We start from the raw sequence: 18,961 nt of genomic DNA, 5'->3' as shown, positions 1-18,961 counted from the left end.
CTCTTATTCTGGGTCAACTGTAACCAGAGGGACAATTTAACATCAAACAAGCTCAGGTGGCCAACATTAAGGCAAGAACATTTCACCACAATGCATGTGTGTGAGCGTGTGTGTGTGTGTGGCAGGGGCTTCAAAAGTGAGCTTTTGGGAAAGGAGATGAAGAGCAAAAGTAGAATGGCACAGTGCTGCCTCTATTGTAGGAATTCGAGGGGGTGGCGGGGCTGGCTGCTGTGATGAATATTCACCAGAGCACCAGGAATCTGTGCAAATGTTTCTACACTGACAGCACCAATTACTGTTAATCTGCACTCATGCCACTTTGTCTTAGACACAGAGCACATATCAGATTATAGCTTCATTGTCAAAATAAATGAGCTGCACTGAGGAGACACAAGTTAACATTAAGGATATAGCGAAAATGGGCTCCAGTGAGATGCTGCATACTCCCTGGTCTGTTTCACACTCCCTTGGGATTCCATCAAAACCCATTTCCAACCAATCAATTAGTACTACTGGTGTTAGGAGTCTACTCTTCTTTCCTTTTGACAAGGCTTGATCTGACCTCGTCTGGCATGTCTATAAAAGAATTGTTGATTACAGGGTCATGAAAATCAAATGGTGACCGGAGTGTAGCCATTTTAATATTTGTTATTAGCATGCAAAACTGACACTGTTGTCCCCTGTAATCGCATTCTGCTGAAATGAGATAAAATACAAATTCCCCGTATCAAAAGCCCAGTGATCTCTGCCTCTCTCTTTGCCTTCTGTTACTTGGCCTAATTGAAATTGTGAACTGGAGCAGCCCTTAAACATATTATCATCCCTCACAAGCTAATTGTCAGTGACTTCAATAGAGCCCTGCATATCACCACCCTTGACTTGATAAATAATGTCCGATATGGAAGGCTGTGTTGTGCATGCAGCGCTGACATGCTGAGTAGGTCCACTCTTTTGTTTGGTGGCAGTTGGTGGAGAGAGGACCTGTGCAACAGATGGAATCCATTAACGATAATGAGGGCCTGACAGCTCCGACACTTTGATGAGGCAGACATCCATATTCCAGAGCACAAAGGAGAGGAAATGAAGAAGCGTCTCACTCCCCCATCCGTCCCCTCTCCTCCTCTTCCAAAAGTATCTACCTACCAAGGGCCGAGGCTCCTGCTACTACCCAAACACACATTTCCAAAAACAATGTAACAATGAACAAGTCTTTTTTTTTTTCTTTTTCTTTGTAGCAAACAAATACAAAAATGAAAACAGTGAGGGTAAACAAATCAAGTCCTAACTGAACAATGAACAAAATGGCATTAAAAATACACACTCACACACACACACACACACACACACACACACACACTATAAAGCTGGCCTTGAAAAATCTGCAAGCCAGGCAACATCAAGTAAGTTGTCATGTGGTACAGCCGTACTGAGCGAGTAAAGATCAATGGCACACCAGGAGACACTGCACAAGTTGATAGATGAACACACCTATATCAGCCTCAGTGCTTTTCTTCATGTCCTTATGAAGCTTCTTTGTCTGATCCTCCAACCTGTGGGACAAGACAATGAATGATTATTAGCCAGCTTTGGGTGTTTCATGGCTGATGTTGTAATGCAACAATAACAATGACAGCAATAATACGAAATATGGACTGCATCTGTATTACAAAATAAAGCTTGAAGCTGCTTGGTTGAACATGTAACCAGCAGAAACAGAATAGGGAAAAGACAGTGGAGGAGTAAATGGTTCCAGCAGAGTGCGTCCACACCCCTTTAAATCTATGCCCTTCACTCAAGAGTTATTGGAATGGAATCCACGACCCACAAATAAACACCTACAAGAGGAAGTGAACATTTTATATATATATATATATATATATATAGTGTTCAAAATGGGATTATACATTTCACATTTCACTGATTCCACATAAAACATTAATATAACATCTTTTAGCTAATTAAGAACACAGAACCCTTCTTGTTACTGTCAACTACATTTGTGCTGAAAAGCAGTAATGTCTTCAATCATCCCTCTGCACATATTCCAATGATGGGTGTTAAAAATGGCAATTACCAGACTACGGAGGCTGAAATGCATGCCATTCATTATATCAATTAAGGCAAACGAGAGGCTGTTTAGAAACTCCCCTGAGACTGCTGTCATATCACTTCTCCTGGTTTGATGAAAAAGGGAAAGAGGAGGGGCTCCATTTCCATCTTTCGTTAGAGGGATTATATGAACTAGGGAGAATGTAGTTGTGCAATCCCATAGATTTTCTATGGAGGCACAACAACGATCAAGGCCACAAAATGCAAACACACGAGTAACATCAGTAACATCACAGAACATTTGATTAGAGGATTGAAAACCCTAGATGGCTGTGTCACGAGGATGTCAGGTGCTTGAACGTCATATTAATGTACCAGTTTCTCTGCTGCACAATAGTGGGCAATCAAATTACATCTGACTTTAACATTTATGTTTAGAAGGTAGGAAAGAACTAAAAATAGAGCTTCTTCTATGTTTGATTTTCATCCCAGGGGTTACCGTGATGGACTTCTTTTGGTCAGGTGTAGGAATTTGCAGGTCGAAGTTCACCAAGATTGAAATTTATTAAGCTGGCAAAGAGACAAAATTTCTCCACAGACTGATACTAATATTTTTTCCCCATCCTCATGAGTTTCTCTTTTTTCACGGATGTGTTGGAATTGAAATTAACAGAACAGACCCCTTAAAATCAGCTAGCATATTGCGCAGCAGTGGCAATTATCAAGGAATAGCATTTAGCTGACAGAGCATCCAAGTCTATTTTATATGGGAGTCACGATAACAATTTCTTTGATGAAGGTAAAGATACTTGTTGCAGCCATGAACCCATCATACAGCTAATGGCAAGGATCTTAGGATAGGTAATGTTTCAATTGACACTGTGCTCCATATTATCACCATGTTAGAGGTAGTGCTTGAATGTCTCTTCTATAGCAGGGCAGTGGTGGTAATGCAGATTTGTCTTCCTTCAGCTTTTCTGAGTTCTACGATTGATCTGGTGATTCCTGATCAGCACTATTTGTACAACATCTCTTTGCCTTTGAGTTTGGTTGGACTGGAACTGTAAGCAGTCTGATTAAACCTTAATTTTCCTTTTTTTGTAATTGAAATACCAAATAAGGCTTTTAATTTCCAGATCCTCTTGTTAATTTATGAAGCCATATAGCTTTGTGTTTCACGATCATGCCAAACCCAGTGGGGTGTGGCCAATTCAAGTAGACTTTCAATCCGAATCTAAGGACTTGATACACTTGATCACATAAACAAATTTCCTTTGATGTTCCAATATGTAGTACTTTTCAAAGCATGAGGGGTCATGTGCCACTGCCACTGTCAAGTATTTGAGAATTAGCCTAAACTGTCATCAAGTCAAATCGCACTTTGATGATTCTGGGATTTCAATTCACTCAGCTGTTGTCCCAGCACTTGAAACAATGGGCTACTGAACACTAAGGTATATAAAAAAGCATGAGTACATTTTAATGGGACAATAACATTTTTTTCCCCATCATTACTTGTCGTACAAATGCTTGTGTTTGTCTCCATGTTTTTTTACGACTTTGACACTGAATCGCCACAGACCAGATGGAGGTTGTTCCAAAAATGTCATTTCCAGTAAATGGAAATGATGTAACTCCATCCCTCATAGTTCACACCACAGGACAGAGGCATTCTGTCAGAACAATCTTCCCAGTAACTCCCTGTTTCCTTCTCACCAATTAGATGTAACTGGGTCTTGTAAGCCATATTGTCTTTTCTGAACAGCAATCAGAATCTACACATAGGCCTGCACTTCAGCCATTTACAATTAAAAAATGTATTACTATAAATATGAAATATGTTAATTCTGCTCACATTATAGTTTAAATGATGGCAATATTCTATACTCTTTTCGATGAAAATGTCAACTCATCAAGACAATGGATAACTAGCCTGAGGAAATTATTAGAACTGGTTCCAATTTCTCCAAGGCAGGTTGCCCAGTGAATACATTTTCAGTGTAAATATAGCCATAACCAATAAATGTGTGACTTGTTAGCATACCATCTTCTTTTAATCTTCTTGATAGCTGAAAAAAAAGATCTCAGTGTCTTAAGACTCGTATCAGCACTGAGTTTGTGAACCTCTCCATAGTGATTACTTTGCAGTTAGAATCTAAGTTTTAGCCATTGTCTCGTCAGACAATTTGCATTAAAATTGACTGTGCCTGCAGTTCCCAAAGCATCTAAAGAGCATTTAAAGCGCACTACAGGGACAGTTTCTGTCTGTGCATCTATTATGTGACAATTATGTTTTTTTTTTTTTCTCATACAAATACCTGCAGCCCGTATATTGCTTCTAGAATTAGATTTCTGGTATTGCTGAAAACATCTGGAAATGCTTTTGTGTGGTGAATTTTACAATTTATGTCTTTGGGATCCCTGCAAAAAGAAACTTGGGAGTAACCAGACTGTAAATTGTTAACAATGTAAGGAATAAAATACATGAACACAAAAAAGAAAGAATGTGGAATGTCTAGATGCACTTGCAATCACCAGTGGAAGCAGTAGTAGGCACCTGGTAAATGTGAAGTGACACTAAACAGCAACTTGTAAATTGCCTGAGACAGTTAACACTACAGAGTAATGTATGGATACTGGCGCACATAATGAGACAGGAAACTACCTTTAATGCCAACAAAAGAACAAGTTCAATTCTTTAATTTAGTGTTCTGGTCTATTGTCAAGGTGCTCTTACCTGGTTATACACACGGAAGAATAAAAACCAGAAACATTTGCCGTTCACAGATGAAAAACAAAACAAAACAAAACTCTGATAGCAAAGCTTGTGCACTGAAGATGAATTCTTGCAGTGCTTGTTTGTTCAAGTGAAACTGAACCACAGCCCATGCTCCATATATTTCCTCCTACTTTTCTGCATCTTCCCTAATCTGTCAGCACTGACAGCAAGCAGGACAGCCATTCTGGACGAGTGCCAGGTGAGCCTGGGGTCTGTTTCCAAAAGGTGCTAATAGAAGGGCCTACTGGAACAGCTGCTCTTTACTCCGGTGCCCCGCAGATGGGCCTGTGCAGCCGCAGTCAGCCAGCCACATCGCCCACTGAATTACTGCCATGTGTGGATGTTAACATGGAAAGACACTGTAACAGGTTTCCCAAACCAACTGAGCACCAAACTAGCATCACAGCGAAATGATCAAGACAAGGGTATGATGAAACAGTTATGAAAAATGCTGAGGCAGTTTATCTGTCCTGAAAAAGTGTCCAACCATTATTTGGGTCTATGATGATTTGAATTTAGGTTTTCAAAATCGGGAAACACGACAAGTTTAGAAGATCACACAGAGTTAGTTCATGTCAAACATTCTTATAATGTTGACAAGAGTGTTGGCCCGGATCAGCATCACTGACTTAACCCAATCGTGACACCAGAAAGCAGTAAATAAAACGCTAACATTCAAGCAAACCTTTGACAGTGCAGTCAGTCTTTTGCTAATTGGTTGTATGTTTTCTCTTTCAAGCTCTGAGGAATATTGTCCTGTCGTGCACGGGCATTCCTCTTTTTTGTACTTTAATGATAGCAACCACACTACACCACTAGCCAAATTAAACCAAGTAGTTCTTGCATCACAATGACAGAATGGAAAGACAAGCAACGTAGTCTAGGCCTACGAAGTATATTTAGGCTATCGCATGCGCTGATCTGCTGATATGGATCTCAAGGGTGGAGAACCTAGGTGTCTGTACATGCTTGCTCCTCTGACTCATCTATAAGGTCTATTGGTGCCACACCTCTCTGATAAAGGGCCCTCCTACTCAACAAAACCTGAGTGCAAAACGGTGCTCCCACTCAGTCTGCAAGGCCCTCAGGGAGTCTCTTTAACCTCAGCCTCATAGTAGGAGAAGGCCCGGATGTACTGAGCATTCAGGTCTTAGGCAAGTGCTCTGAACACTCCTCTCCTTTGTTTCACACAAACGGTGAAAACAAGTTACTCACTTCAGCGTAGCCAACTGTCAAGTGTTCATAATTTCAGGGTTACTCATAAAAGGCCTTGAGAGTGTGTACCTACACAAATCAATACAAAAAAATGCTTGCATCTAAAATAGATCAGCTAATTATGCCATCTCTAGCTTTAACAAAAACAGAGTGCAAGAATTTCAATAGCTATTAATTAGAACTTATAGCCAAAATTAAGAGGGTTTCTCTTATTATCACAAAGGGTCAGTGGTAGGTCAAGGGTTTCTGATGGAAAATAAGCTTTCTTCTCAAATTTTGCAATAGAAATTTCACTTCTGCCAAAAAACAACAAACATAAGCAAACACAGAAGGGGTTGGAAGCTGTGACAAGAAATATGAACTGTAGTTATTACACCGAGGATGTGAGCATACAAGATGTCATAAGTCGAGTGTTTCATACCCCTATGAACATAACAGCCATCTAATGTAGGCTCAACATGCATGAATCCTCCCTGTTTCTTGAGAATTGCACCATATTTATTAAGGTGTGTCCTTCAAAGTAGAACTTGCCAACATGTTGTAGTCTTTGTGTATGAAAGACAGCGCTATATGGTTGTACAAACTCTCTCTCACTCTCTCACTCCTTCACCTAAGGTGAAAACAGCTAACAGAGGAAAGGTCGCTTTAAAAGCAGCACATGCCATTGAGGTTCAAATGAAAAATAAGTTTAATTTTTCCAACAAAATACACAGTGCTGACTTAAAATAATCTAAGAATAACAGTTATTTTGGGTAACTGTCTCTAATAAGCGTTCATAGGTGAGTTAGTGTGTGGTGTTGCTGTACTTATGATTCTGAATATGGCATTTCAAAAAGAAGATTTCACCCTGAAAAGGAGCTGACATAAAGCCCCTTCAAGGTTATTTGGGAGGTTCAGTTAATATCCATGAACATAATTCCAGTTTCTGGAATGAATTTTTTCATTTCCTAACCAAATAAGCTTCTTTCTCACTTCTTTCAATTATGTGTTGTTTGCCGCATTGTCTTTTAATGTTTGATTATTTATTAGTGCACTGTCCCTTTTTGATAATCTAACTATTGATCTATTAACTATTAATCTCACATATGCTTCAGGTGTTAATTGCCATGAGAATTCCTAATAAATTTGACCTATTTCACTGCACCACCATCAGTTTGGAAAAAGAAAATGCCCTATGATCAAAAAACACTATGGGTAATGTCACAATATCTACAAAACTGGTTTCCAGGTCATGACATGAAAAAATGGCTTCAGAAGCACTGTGAACCTTGTTTTTGACTGCAAGATTTGTTCACATGTTTACAAACAGACTAAACTGTCTGAAGAGATGTATATAATAAGTGTGTCTTTTTTGCTGTGAATTCCTCCCTCAAGTTGACTCTCTTACATCATCTTACTTTGTAGACATTGCTGTAAGTATTTGCTTAAAAATCAAACTTACTTTTGAAGCTTGTCATATTCTCGCTCAAAGTCTCTTTCAACCTAAAAACAAAAAGAAAAACAAAGAACCATGTAAACTTGTCACTTTTCATTATTTAACATGTGTGTGCATTGTAATGTCTTTCCCTAAAATTAGTGGTTAATCACAACATATGCTAACATGATAATGACAGAGCTTTCATAACCATGTCTCTGAACAGGACAAACACTGGTTACGGAGGTAGCAAGGGTTCCTGTCTTGTGGTTCTGTGGGCTCCTGGATTGAAACACAGCAGCCAAAACATTGAGGGAGGCGGCTGCCACTTTGTCACCAGTGGGTCATCTTACTGGGCTGCCTGTAACCCACTCACTGGTTTTGGACTAGGATGGCACAGGAAGCTGGAAACCTGGTCCGACAGTGGCTTCTGCGCCACAGACCCATTACACTGGAAGTGGTTTTCTCCAGCAAGGAGAACACCCACTCGTCATCAGTTCAAGGCAACCACCTCAGCCCCCTCGCATGGACTGGACAAACTGGCACCCCATAAATCTCTCATCTGAAGCACACTGATTAAATTATTTAAGATATCATACATGTTTTAAACACTGTTTGTGAAGACTTACTACTACATCTTCTCGAGCAGACTGTGTATAGAAGTATACCTTTACAGCAAAAAAAATTTCTAATCTAGATAGAATTCATCTGATTTTGAGGAGCCTTTTAAAAGACAGAAACCTCCAAAACAAAGGAACTGTTGAGGACTCACAGTTTTAGAGACAATTTGCTTCTTTGGTTGTCCAATCTTGAAGGGAATCCTGAAATGAGAAAAAAAGTGAGAGGTGACAGATAAAGGCAAACACAGAGCTACCTAAAAGACCGAATGACTGAATGTGTTGACTGACATCAACGGCATGATGAGTGATAAGAGGTAGGTACAGACTGCATGAACAAGTGCCTTGTCTACATCTTGAGACTGTCAATCTGAAGCTGTTAATCTGTGCTCCTCTGGAGCAGGCAGCCAAGGCCCTGTACATTAACTTCCTGTCATCACTCAACACATCTGGCTTCCATTGCAGGCGGATATCACTAATTAGAAGTGGTTGGCCCCTCTTCTCAGTGTGGCTTTACTGTGGGACCCCTGCTACCAATCAAACACAGATGCTCGAGCTATATATGTTCTATGCAATGCAATAAATCAGAAACATGGTATTTCAAAACGCTGGACACGGCATATAATCTAAGACTTGTGGTGTGATATGTCAACAGGCTCAAAAAAGAGACCAAGAACAAAAGCTTGTCTTTTAAAAGAACACTTGAGACAAACGCTACCAATCAATCAAAAACAAAACATGTCATGTGGTTTGGCGTAACTGCAAATAGGATAGCACAATTTTAAGAAGTAGCTGCGCCTAATTTTCACAATGAAACAAACTTTTCTATACTCTTGAAAGTGAATCACACCAACATCCTAGCTATAGTTTTTCTGGAGAAAAAAACTATTTCCCTCTTAGTTATAACACAGTCTTTTATCCTCCTTTCAAAACCTTGCCTGTGCCTTAATAAGTTGTTTCTAAGCATCAGAGTGCTTTGGGAATCCATGAGACAGAGAAACACTGCCTTGCCATTGCACATGGCTGTAGGTTTGTCATTGATGTGACACTAATAGCCTGAAATCCAAGGTATGTGATGGACAGTTGCTGTTGACAGGCTGGGTGAGGCAGCAGCTGCGTCAAAAGAAAGGTGTGTAGACTAATGAGATGGAAAAGAGAGGGTGTGAGGTAGAGCCTCATTGTGCAACCACTGAATGCTACTGATCTGCGGGGAAGATCTTTTTGATGACAGCTCAATCATAAAACTCAACCTGGTCAAATAACCAGCACGATTAATCTCAAACACAAGTATACAAAAAACCCCAAAAAAACCTTTTCATCGGTGGGGAAGATATACCACAATCACTCTATCAAATTAATTGTTGTTAAAACTCTGGTAAAGATGATTTTCTATCATTTGTTGCCTCTTGTCATATTGTACAGGACTCAAATTCACAAAACCCTAATTAATCAATAGATGATGTTAAAAAACAACTATTTTGTTGTTGTTGTTGTTGTTTTGGGCTTTGGTCAAAAAAACACACAGCAATTTGAGGAGGAAAAAAAAGTTTCACCAGTGTCATCGTTTTGGGTGAGCCACTACTACCATGGAAAACACTCACCCACTGAAATTCCTCAGTTCCATATTGGATGAGTCATGCTTCCCAGATCACCTGGATACGACTATACACTTCAACACGATCACATTAGGCACAAAATGTAGAAATACGCCCTACAACATTGTTTGTTATTGTGCGTAATCCCTTTCCAAAATAACAACTGCATCATGAGATTTCCTACGTTAAGTAGGGTAAATGGGGTCCAAGGGAAAAAAGCAATTCCAGCAACACAATTTATGTTACATCAACATATAGTAACAGCTCCCTCCCAAAGCTGCAATCCAATGAATCAAAACCTTAATCAGTCATCTAGTTATCAAGACACTGAGGCAACTCTATTTATGATGTGGGCCTATGCGAACCTGACTGTAAGCTCGAGTTTATTTGAACTTTAGGTACAATAATGTACTTCATAGTAATGCTAACAGTTCTGACACAGGCAATATACTCATATACAAAAACATATGTTCACTCAGTGGGTTTTCTACTCTTTCTTCATGAAACAGCGCCAGGATTTGTTTGTTGACGATATATCAAGATAAATGCCCATGATAACGAATGTGACTTTAGAGTGGATTTTCCCCTTAATATAGTAATAGCCATCATAGCCAAAGCAAAAAAAAAAAAAAAAAGAAAAAGAAAAAAGAAAAATCTGTAACATTACAGGTTCAGAGTATAGCTACTTATGCAAATGGCCATAGGAAAGTGGCCACTCTTATCAACTCCTCTTGAGAACAGTGTGTTATTGGCAAATAAACCGAGCGAGAGTGTGCTAGGCAGAGAGAAAGAGAATGTGGCAGGCAACCAGAAAGAGAGAGGGATTGTATTCACTGTGAGAAACATTTCTGATGTTTCCTCACACACAGTGATATTTCTGCAGGGGCCGTCACATTTAGAAACATTGGTACGTGAAGTCCTGTGAACCCAGATCCCGACTCTTACAAGGAAAAGTAGGAATGGCCAAAAGTCTGCTGAAGACAGAATACTAAACTTACACTGTGTGTTACAGCAGGTCAAGGCCTGACAATTTTGAGAACAAATCTAGGCCTACTGATGACAGGAACAAGTAGTTCAGCTCAATAACTGGCTTAGCATTAAGTGCTGGGAAATAAGTTGACAACTAAAGTACTCTTAAAGTCATTATAGTCTGTGGAGAGGTTACAATATGAGTACAAAACCTCATTTGACCATTAAAGTGTTTCTACAATACTCATTAAGTCAGATGAAATATTAAATTGTTAGTCTCAAGTATATTTCCCCATTTAGCTTTCGGTGGCCATAGTACCTCTGTCATCTCCTTCTGGATGACATCAGGTTACAGCCAACATTCAGGCCTAAATGTTTGTAGCAAGAAGTACTTTGTGACACATAGCTGCTCTCATAGCCACAACTAGGTCCACTTGAAATAAAGAGTTATCTGATCTTTGCTTTATACTAATGGGCTACACGTCACTCGTGTCCAGTAAGCACGTAGGCATGAACAAAGACGCAACAGTCCTCTCCGCCGGGTCACATTATGCATCAACTGGAAGAACCGATGGCTTTTCACTGAAACGGCAAATGTGTACGCCATTAGTGGGATAATACATCACTCGAACTAGCTTATTCCGGGGAGCACAGAAGGCTGGTTGAAGACGATGGGGAGCGGAATTGTTCTGACGATGACCCCAGAGTCAAATCTCTCACGTCATACGAGCAAGTGTGCAGGCCCTACTGGAATGCATCAGTCAGCAGAGTCCATAAAGGGCTCTTTTCACTGGTCTTGCACCCCACTCTTGACCTTGTGTTTAGCCGTGTGTGCTGGTGGAAGCGCTGCTTGCCAGCCATTGACCACTAAACTGAACTGTGTGATGCCGGCTATGATCACCAATTCCTTCCTGACCGTGACACTGAGAGAGGGGCGGGGTGATGATGATATGACATAAGGCAGTTAATGTACAGAAACGTCACAAACATGCATTGAAAGAGTTTGTTATCATTTATGTTCCGCTTGACCTTTACTGGTGAATTAATTGGAGGAAGCAAACACTGACGCTGTCCAAGTCTATTATCAATATCCATACATGCAGCAACACATGATTCAAAGCCTGTTTGATACCTCAACCCGCCAGATACTTGAAAATATAAAGCGTAGCTGTAGATTAATCCTAAAGACACAGTGAATTTCAAAAAGGCTGGAAAAACAACATGACACTAAGATTTCAAGAAGGCTGCTATGTTTCTGTTGCAAACTTTGCAGATGTCTGAGCAGACTAAGGATTTTGGGTGCATCATCAAATATAACCTACATCTGGCTAAATGCTTTTGCAGCCTCAAAATCCTAAAATGTAAGGACCATGAACATTTAGTTTTTAAGTCTTTTCTGCTTCACAACCAAACAGATCAAAGTTAAACATTCACCAAAGGCTTGCCACAGTTTGGCTAGATCTAATTAAATCATAAGTAATTAAGCCATTCCATTTATCTAAAAACACTAAATACCAGTAGTCCAGAAAAGATGTTATATATTTGCCTAATCTTTACTGACCTTAAATAAATAGTTCTTTCAATTTGCCATTAAAATCTTCCAATGTTTTACTACTCACTGTAGTGTAATGTTCTCTCTTATTGTATTTTCAGCAGCCTACATTATGGTTGACATACATACCTCAAAGAGTATCTGCTGCAAAATATATTATGTGAGGGAAGGCTACACAGCTAGTAGTAGTGAAGCCCTCTGTCACTACTAATACCTCCCTACAGCGATAACAGCACAAACTATGTGCCTGCAAATACAGTTCTCTCCACACAGAGAAATTCATCCGCACTATTTTTTAATCACATAACGCTACCAGCAAGTACCTAAAGTTCATCCCATTGGCCTTTCACTCCCACAGCAGCATCTGAGCCTCAGCATGAGAGTAAAGAGTGTATTATCATCAGGGAATCTGTGGCCAATGAGAGCTTCATTCACCAGAGAGTTGTGTGGAAATCTACAGATTTTTTTTTTAATCTCCATACAAACTTGAGGAACTAGATAGAAGCACCAGCCACATGCTTTCAGTAATGTCTGACGTAAAAATGACACATCTTTTAGATATTTACAGTTGCATTTTGTCTAGTCAGAATGACAACTCAAGATACTGCTGAATCCATTTTAACAAGTAAGAATAAAAGATCACCCGATAAATTATGTCTAGTAAAACTTTGATTCAAAATATCCATAACATGTTTGTGGATAGTATGAATTCCAGTTTGAGATAGCGCCACTACACTTTCAGCAACCTATAATTGCAATACAGTTTCCCAACGACTGACAGTACAGACAAAATCAAATATCACAATATGTTTGACCAAATACCTCAATATTGATACTGTGACTCTATTGTGGGGATAACTATTGGTGTTTTCGTAAAATATTTAAACACAAGAGCTTTTTGATAGACAATTATTAGCAATATGGATATGATGACCAAGAAGGTAGAGGCAAATAACAGAGCAGATATCCAAATTCACAGATGATATCTAGTCTCATACCACAATATCAATATATCGCCCAGCCCTATTCTGGTTACCTTTCATTTAAATTATAACTAGTCATGAAATGTAGAAATGTCAAATTTGATTTACGACTGGTTTTGACTCAAAATTTAAATGAGGGTATTTGCAATCCATCTTGCAGATCATCAAAAGTGAACTGAGTCTGTCACCAGGCTATCTTTAGAGATTTGATGCAACTTAACGGTGAAACTCTCAACTAGTCAAAATGTAATTGTCCACTGTGCATGACTGCTCTTAGGAAACACCAGCTCCACCTTACTGTTTTTGTTACCTTAATCTGCAGCATTTCATTGTGTCAACATTTTAAATTTCTGATTGCTTTGCCCTTTTTTTTTTTTTTTTTTTTTTTTTTTTTTTTACAATAGAGGAATCGTGAATTACTGCCAGAAAAACCATCTGAGGTTTCAATAACAGACAAGCAAAGTTTCCAAAGACTGGGTCAGAGCCAAAAGTGGGTCAAAGATTAAAATGTTCCTAAAAACTACAGGGAGCAGTTGTTATGTAATGCTGTCAAAACCCTCCAACAGGCTGAAGAAAGTAGTGGGCAGTTGGTGGATAGTAGTATAAAAAATTAGGGTAAATTGTTTCTGCCGTAGCCCCAGGCACCAAATAGGCCACAAACCCATGTTGGTCTGCAAGAACAACTGCTGGTCCTCCTGAAGCTTGAAAATCACAGATACTAGCCATTAACCTAATGCTATCACCACACACATGGAGGTGGCATCACAGCTTACTGAGACCCACACACTTACCCCTGTCTCAACTTGTCAATGATGACACATCATGATAAACTCACCTCTAAAGTCCTGGCTACTCCTAAGTACACAAAGGGAAAACATCTGACACTGTTGCTGTGCGCATGTCAAAATGCTAACAGCAACACAGGGCAGGCTTTAATGTTAACTTAGCTAAGTTTAGCCTCCAACTTCTGATAACCTTCACTTCAGTGCAATTAACATGTTCTCTATGGTTTATCTAAGACTATTATCCGTGACTACAACTTTAAATTCACTTTAGTCGAGTGTGTACTTGTTTTGAGTTGTGTTTCAGCAAGTAACGTTAACACTGTTGAACTGCAAAGCCTCGATTCCAGCAAGTACTCTGAGCCCGCTGTTCATTCATCTTGTTCAGCATTAAACACAGAGCTGTTCAACGATAAAATGAGCTTCTCTAAAGTAGCAATGTATGTGCATTTATAAGAAAGTTTTGGGATTCTTAGAGTCGGGTTTTACATGCTAGCTCCTGCTAATGTTTCGTCCTGTTTGGGAGAGCGATTCCAGGAAATAGCCGGCGTCCAGAGACAAGCCATCTGTCTTTAGATGAATAACAATGTGCCGATTCACTTCGTACTTTAGGCTAAACGGGCTACAACTACCAAATTAACGTCATAAACACAGATACATACCAGCTCATGTTGTGTGAATGTCTATTCCAGTTTCACAGGGTAGTTTTTATCTTTTCAGAGGACCTCATCCCATCCCACCGGCCAACAGTCTAGCATAAAACAGGAAGTCGGAAGATTAGCTGCTCCGGTGTCCTTAAAGGAAGTTGTTCGGCAGAAACAGGTGCAAAATAAAATAATAATAAAAAATAATAACAATAATAATAAAAGGTGAGAATAAACTTTGATGAAAGCTACAGCTGTTTGTAAAAGCGTTTGTAGACAGTAAAAGACCTGTTCAGAATTTGCGTCTATTTGTCGCGCGTGCGTGCGCTGACGTGCGCGCGCATACGAGTGTGCGTGCAGAGACCCAAGTAAACTGAAGGCCAATGATATCGTTTTCTTTATTCAAGTACTTACATAGAAATAACAAAACAATTGCATTACAACAAACTGAAGTGCCAAGTAAACAGGGGAGCACATCTCCCCATCACAAGGATATAGTAAAGTTCATTACGATATTCAGCTCATAAAAGGACCTTATTATAAGGTAATAGAAAAACATGAAATAGGCTAAAGACATCCACAACATTTTTAACAAGACCCCTTGTTTTCTTAAAAGAAAAAAAAAAACAACAAAACAGTTGTCCCAGTGTGTGTTTCCAATTGTTTGTCTTGAATTGTTATAAGTTTATCCCATTTCAACCAATCTATTTTTTCATGCATAATAAAGAAATTGAGCACCACCTCCAGAATCTTAGGGTGGCAGTTTGGAACATTTCCGTGCACATGCAAACATGAGGATAGGCTATACTGTAATGAAAAAGAAACACAACAGAAAACAGTATCGACTCCATTTGAACAGTGTAGTGCCACTGCAGTGCCACTGCTGACCACAGAATCCCTGATGCCACCTTAGTCCATGAGATGAGATGAGTAGCCTGTCATATCTACACTTTTTTTTTCTGTAATTGTTTATTGTCATGAGTAAGCCCAAGCCTATTGCCTTGCCCATGGCCAACTATACGGAGACTCAATCAAGCAAGTAAACACAAACATTTGCACAAGGCTGCCTTCAGCTGTAAGCAGACTGAGGTCACATTTATGATTTGTTGCTTCTGCAGAGTCCTCATCACATATTGTTCTTGATCAGCCAACCCTGCAACCCAATTTGGCACAAAGATGGCTGCTAATGTTGGCTCAGATCCAACATGGGGCAGAGAACCAGGATGAAGCAAATTCCTATTTCAGAGCATTTAGTCATTCGCCTTTGGACAAAATAACATAAAAAAACATATAAAAAATCATACTTGAAGTATTAAGAGGGGATTATTTTTCCAGGTTAGAAAGTTATTGACATATATCAGTGGCATTCATACATAACCATTACACACTATGATTATTATTGTTCTGAAGAATATGGTGCAGCCTCTTTTGTCAGTCAACCACCAAAATGTGTGAGGGAGCTGGGTGGAGGGCATAATATAAATTTGAAATATCTATCTTTCTTATTCCAATATAAAAACTGTCACAAAACAAAAGTGGCAAACACAGTTAGATGATATAACCGATGATACATTGAGTTTGCAAAGTTGTAATTACATGGCTTCATGGAGACATGGAAATATTTTGGTGAGGTCTCCGCCTTGCTCTGCATCAGTCCTTAACACAACGCAAGATAAACACAGTTTTCTCTCAAAGGAGACCACATTTGATACTATAATTAAAAGCATTCATTCTCACTAGCAAGTGTCGAATCAAAAGCATGGAGACACAACCTCGAAATAGATTTTGCTTCTGTTGTTTTGGGTCAACTGAAATGGAAAGAAAATTCAAAGTCTGTGATAATCAGTCCCTGACATCAAACTATTCTATATCCTGCGATATTACACTGTTATGTTTAAGGGAAGCATTTTGATTTTTCTCTGTCATCCTGACCACCTCACTGACACTGCCCTGTAGATGCTATTTGCTGTCTGCACAAGGATTGCTGCTACAGTAATGTATGATCATAACAGGCAATTTCTCAGGACAGTATGTAACCGGGGCAGTTGCCAATCTAATGTTTAAGTTATATTTATTATCAATTTTATTGTCTGGGATCAGATATGAGACATGTTGTGTAATGTTTGAGGCTATGAATGCTTCATTTTCAGGAGGTCATGAGTTTTGATTTTTGTTGCAGATGTAATGCAGAAGACATCGGGAAGAGTTCACAGCATTCTCATTTGCTCACGACAATGCAGTGGGTTAATGTGTTTTCATGGTACAAAACTATTGATTCCCTCTCAGACGTTACTGGATGTGTGAACTCTTAAACTATCTCAGAAAGTGCAAGGAGGTCTGTTCATTTAACCATGTAGATGAGCTGAGAAAAGACTCTCTGAGGCCAAATTAATTGGAAAATAAGTGGACACTTGCCAGGAAGCTCAGCAATGAAAACTGGTTGGTACAGGAGAGGGAAAACATGGCCTTGGAAGCTCATTTCTGAATGCAGTGTTCTCAGTGGCAGTGCTTTCCTAAACCGCTCTTTTGGCCTTTGCATCTGTCAATCGATACCCTCTTTAAGTTTGATCGCCGTGCCTGCTGACCAGTACAATATTTTCTCCAGTTCACAATAGCAAAACAGCGCCTGTACAATTTCTCCATCTCACATCTAGAACACCATCCTTAACATTCGGAGTGCAGGGCCAACACAAAGAAATATGTCAGTTAAACTAGATGGAGAGAGGGAGGCTTCTTAAAAATGAAAAGGAAGCATATCCAGTATTAGACCAATGATGCTTAAATGGTGAGGATTATGATAAAATGAGAAAATATGTCTTCAAGGTGATGGGATTATAATTTTTCTCATCAGTGCACAGACGGCAAAAAATAGGAATGAATCATGTGTAAAATATCAATCACTATCATAATTTTTGATATTTGGGTGGTACATCATTCTAGCTTTGAAAGGAATAAATACCTCATGTTGAGCATGGACATATTTAGTAGCCACCATTCATTGCGTCACTCATCGCCACCATTCACATCCAAAATCTAGACAAGCCGATGTATTTGATGGAAATGCCATGCTTATATCTGAGATGTCTCTTTTTTACCACGCACTGAGCCATAAAACAAGGTCTGAGGAAAATCCCTCCCTTTCTCTGCTTTAGAGGTGAGATTCAAGGATAGCAAAGCAACGTTTCAGAGAAAATGTGATACCATTAATAGTTTTCATCAGATGAGGCTGTTGCTGTGTGTTATCAAAGACTTTTATGATACAAGAGAAGCCAGTGGCAGTGATTAATCTGCACAGAATATTTCAAGGGATGGCAAAAAGATGATCTGAGGTATTTCCTGCTATCAAGACAAAACTGACCCAAATATTAAAAAAAAAAACAGAGGCAATACCCATCAATGTATTTTTGTTCAAAAGATGATCCAATCATTCAGTCGGCTGTTTATCAGTGGTCAACCACTTTCTCAGATTAGAAGTTCCTGAATCTGGATAAATGCACGTCATTTAGAAGTCTCAAAATGCTTACCCAGTTTTCTATACAATGCGCGGGGGGTGTTAATTGAAAATCTGATTGCAACCGTAATGGAGAAACACCACATGTTAAAAAAATCCTTTTTGTTTATTCATAGAACACATTAGTGCTTCCTTAAACCACTTACCACTTTAAAGTGTACAGAAGGTATAAAATTCTATTCTTTTTTTAATGGAGGATAACACACCTTATTCAGCACTGTCTCAGTGCTCTGAGAACTTGCAATGACCTATGACCACAAAATATTCTGTATTATAACTACGGTACTAAAAGCTTTAAGACACATTCCGCACAAGCATTCAGTCAATTGAAAGTTTTTGTTTATGCAGACATTTGTATTTACATAGTGTGCATGTAGGCATGCACAAATATGCACAATTTAATACTGAGTTATGGTGCATTTGACAATTTGAGTACAAAAGTGTAAGTTCTACTGTAGCTACCTGCATACATATTTGTATACTGTACAAAAATAACAACCCCTTAGTTTACAACTTAATCTGTCCATATTGTAAAAGATGTAAACATGGATTTAGATACTTAAACGTCTTTCGACATTTGCTGCTCACGTTTTGGTAACTTAAATTAAGTAGCTTCTGTCTTTTTTTTTTTTTTTACACTGTGACCAGTACCATGATGCACAGACAAAAGGCCTTATTCATCTTTGCAATTATCCCTGTTCATCTTACATATATTGCTGGTTTGAAACCCTGTGGCAGATATTTAAGGATTTCATTTTTTTCTTCCTCTGTGCTCTCAGCTAATTTAATTTACGGGTTGGTGGCATGTGTCCTAAATATACTCCACCTGTATAATTGCAAGCCCTAAGGAA

The 18,961-nt window shown here is 39.1% G+C and overlaps 1 protein-coding gene across 2 annotated transcripts in view; it reads right to left on the bottom strand.

Annotated features, from left to right (window-relative positions):
* Positions 1-14,742, bottom strand: part of bin3 (bridging integrator 3) — a 33,015-nt gene extending 18,273 nt beyond the window's left edge. For both annotated transcript variants that reach the window (XM_030060032.1, XM_030060033.1), the window contains exons 1-4: positions 14,618-14,742; positions 8,230-8,278; positions 7,485-7,525; positions 1,489-1,550 (exon numbers count right to left, since the gene is read on the bottom strand). In XM_030060032.1, the coding sequence (XP_029915892.1) occupies positions 1,489-1,550; positions 7,485-7,525; positions 8,230-8,278; positions 14,618-14,625 (160 nt within the window). In that variant the 5' untranslated portion in view covers positions 14,626-14,742. The remainder of the gene's footprint in view (positions 1-1,488; positions 1,551-7,484; positions 7,526-8,229; positions 8,279-14,617) is intronic.
* Between the last annotated feature and the right edge of the window lie 4,219 nt (positions 14,743-18,961).

This window comes from Myripristis murdjan, chromosome 9 (genome assembly GCF_902150065.1).
Source record: "Myripristis murdjan chromosome 9, fMyrMur1.1, whole genome shotgun sequence".
In the NCBI taxonomy this organism is placed as follows: Eukaryota; Metazoa; Chordata; class Actinopteri; order Holocentriformes; family Holocentridae; genus Myripristis; species Myripristis murdjan.
Note: the sequence above shows the minus strand (reverse complement) of the source record. Positions and strands in the feature narration are given on the sequence as shown.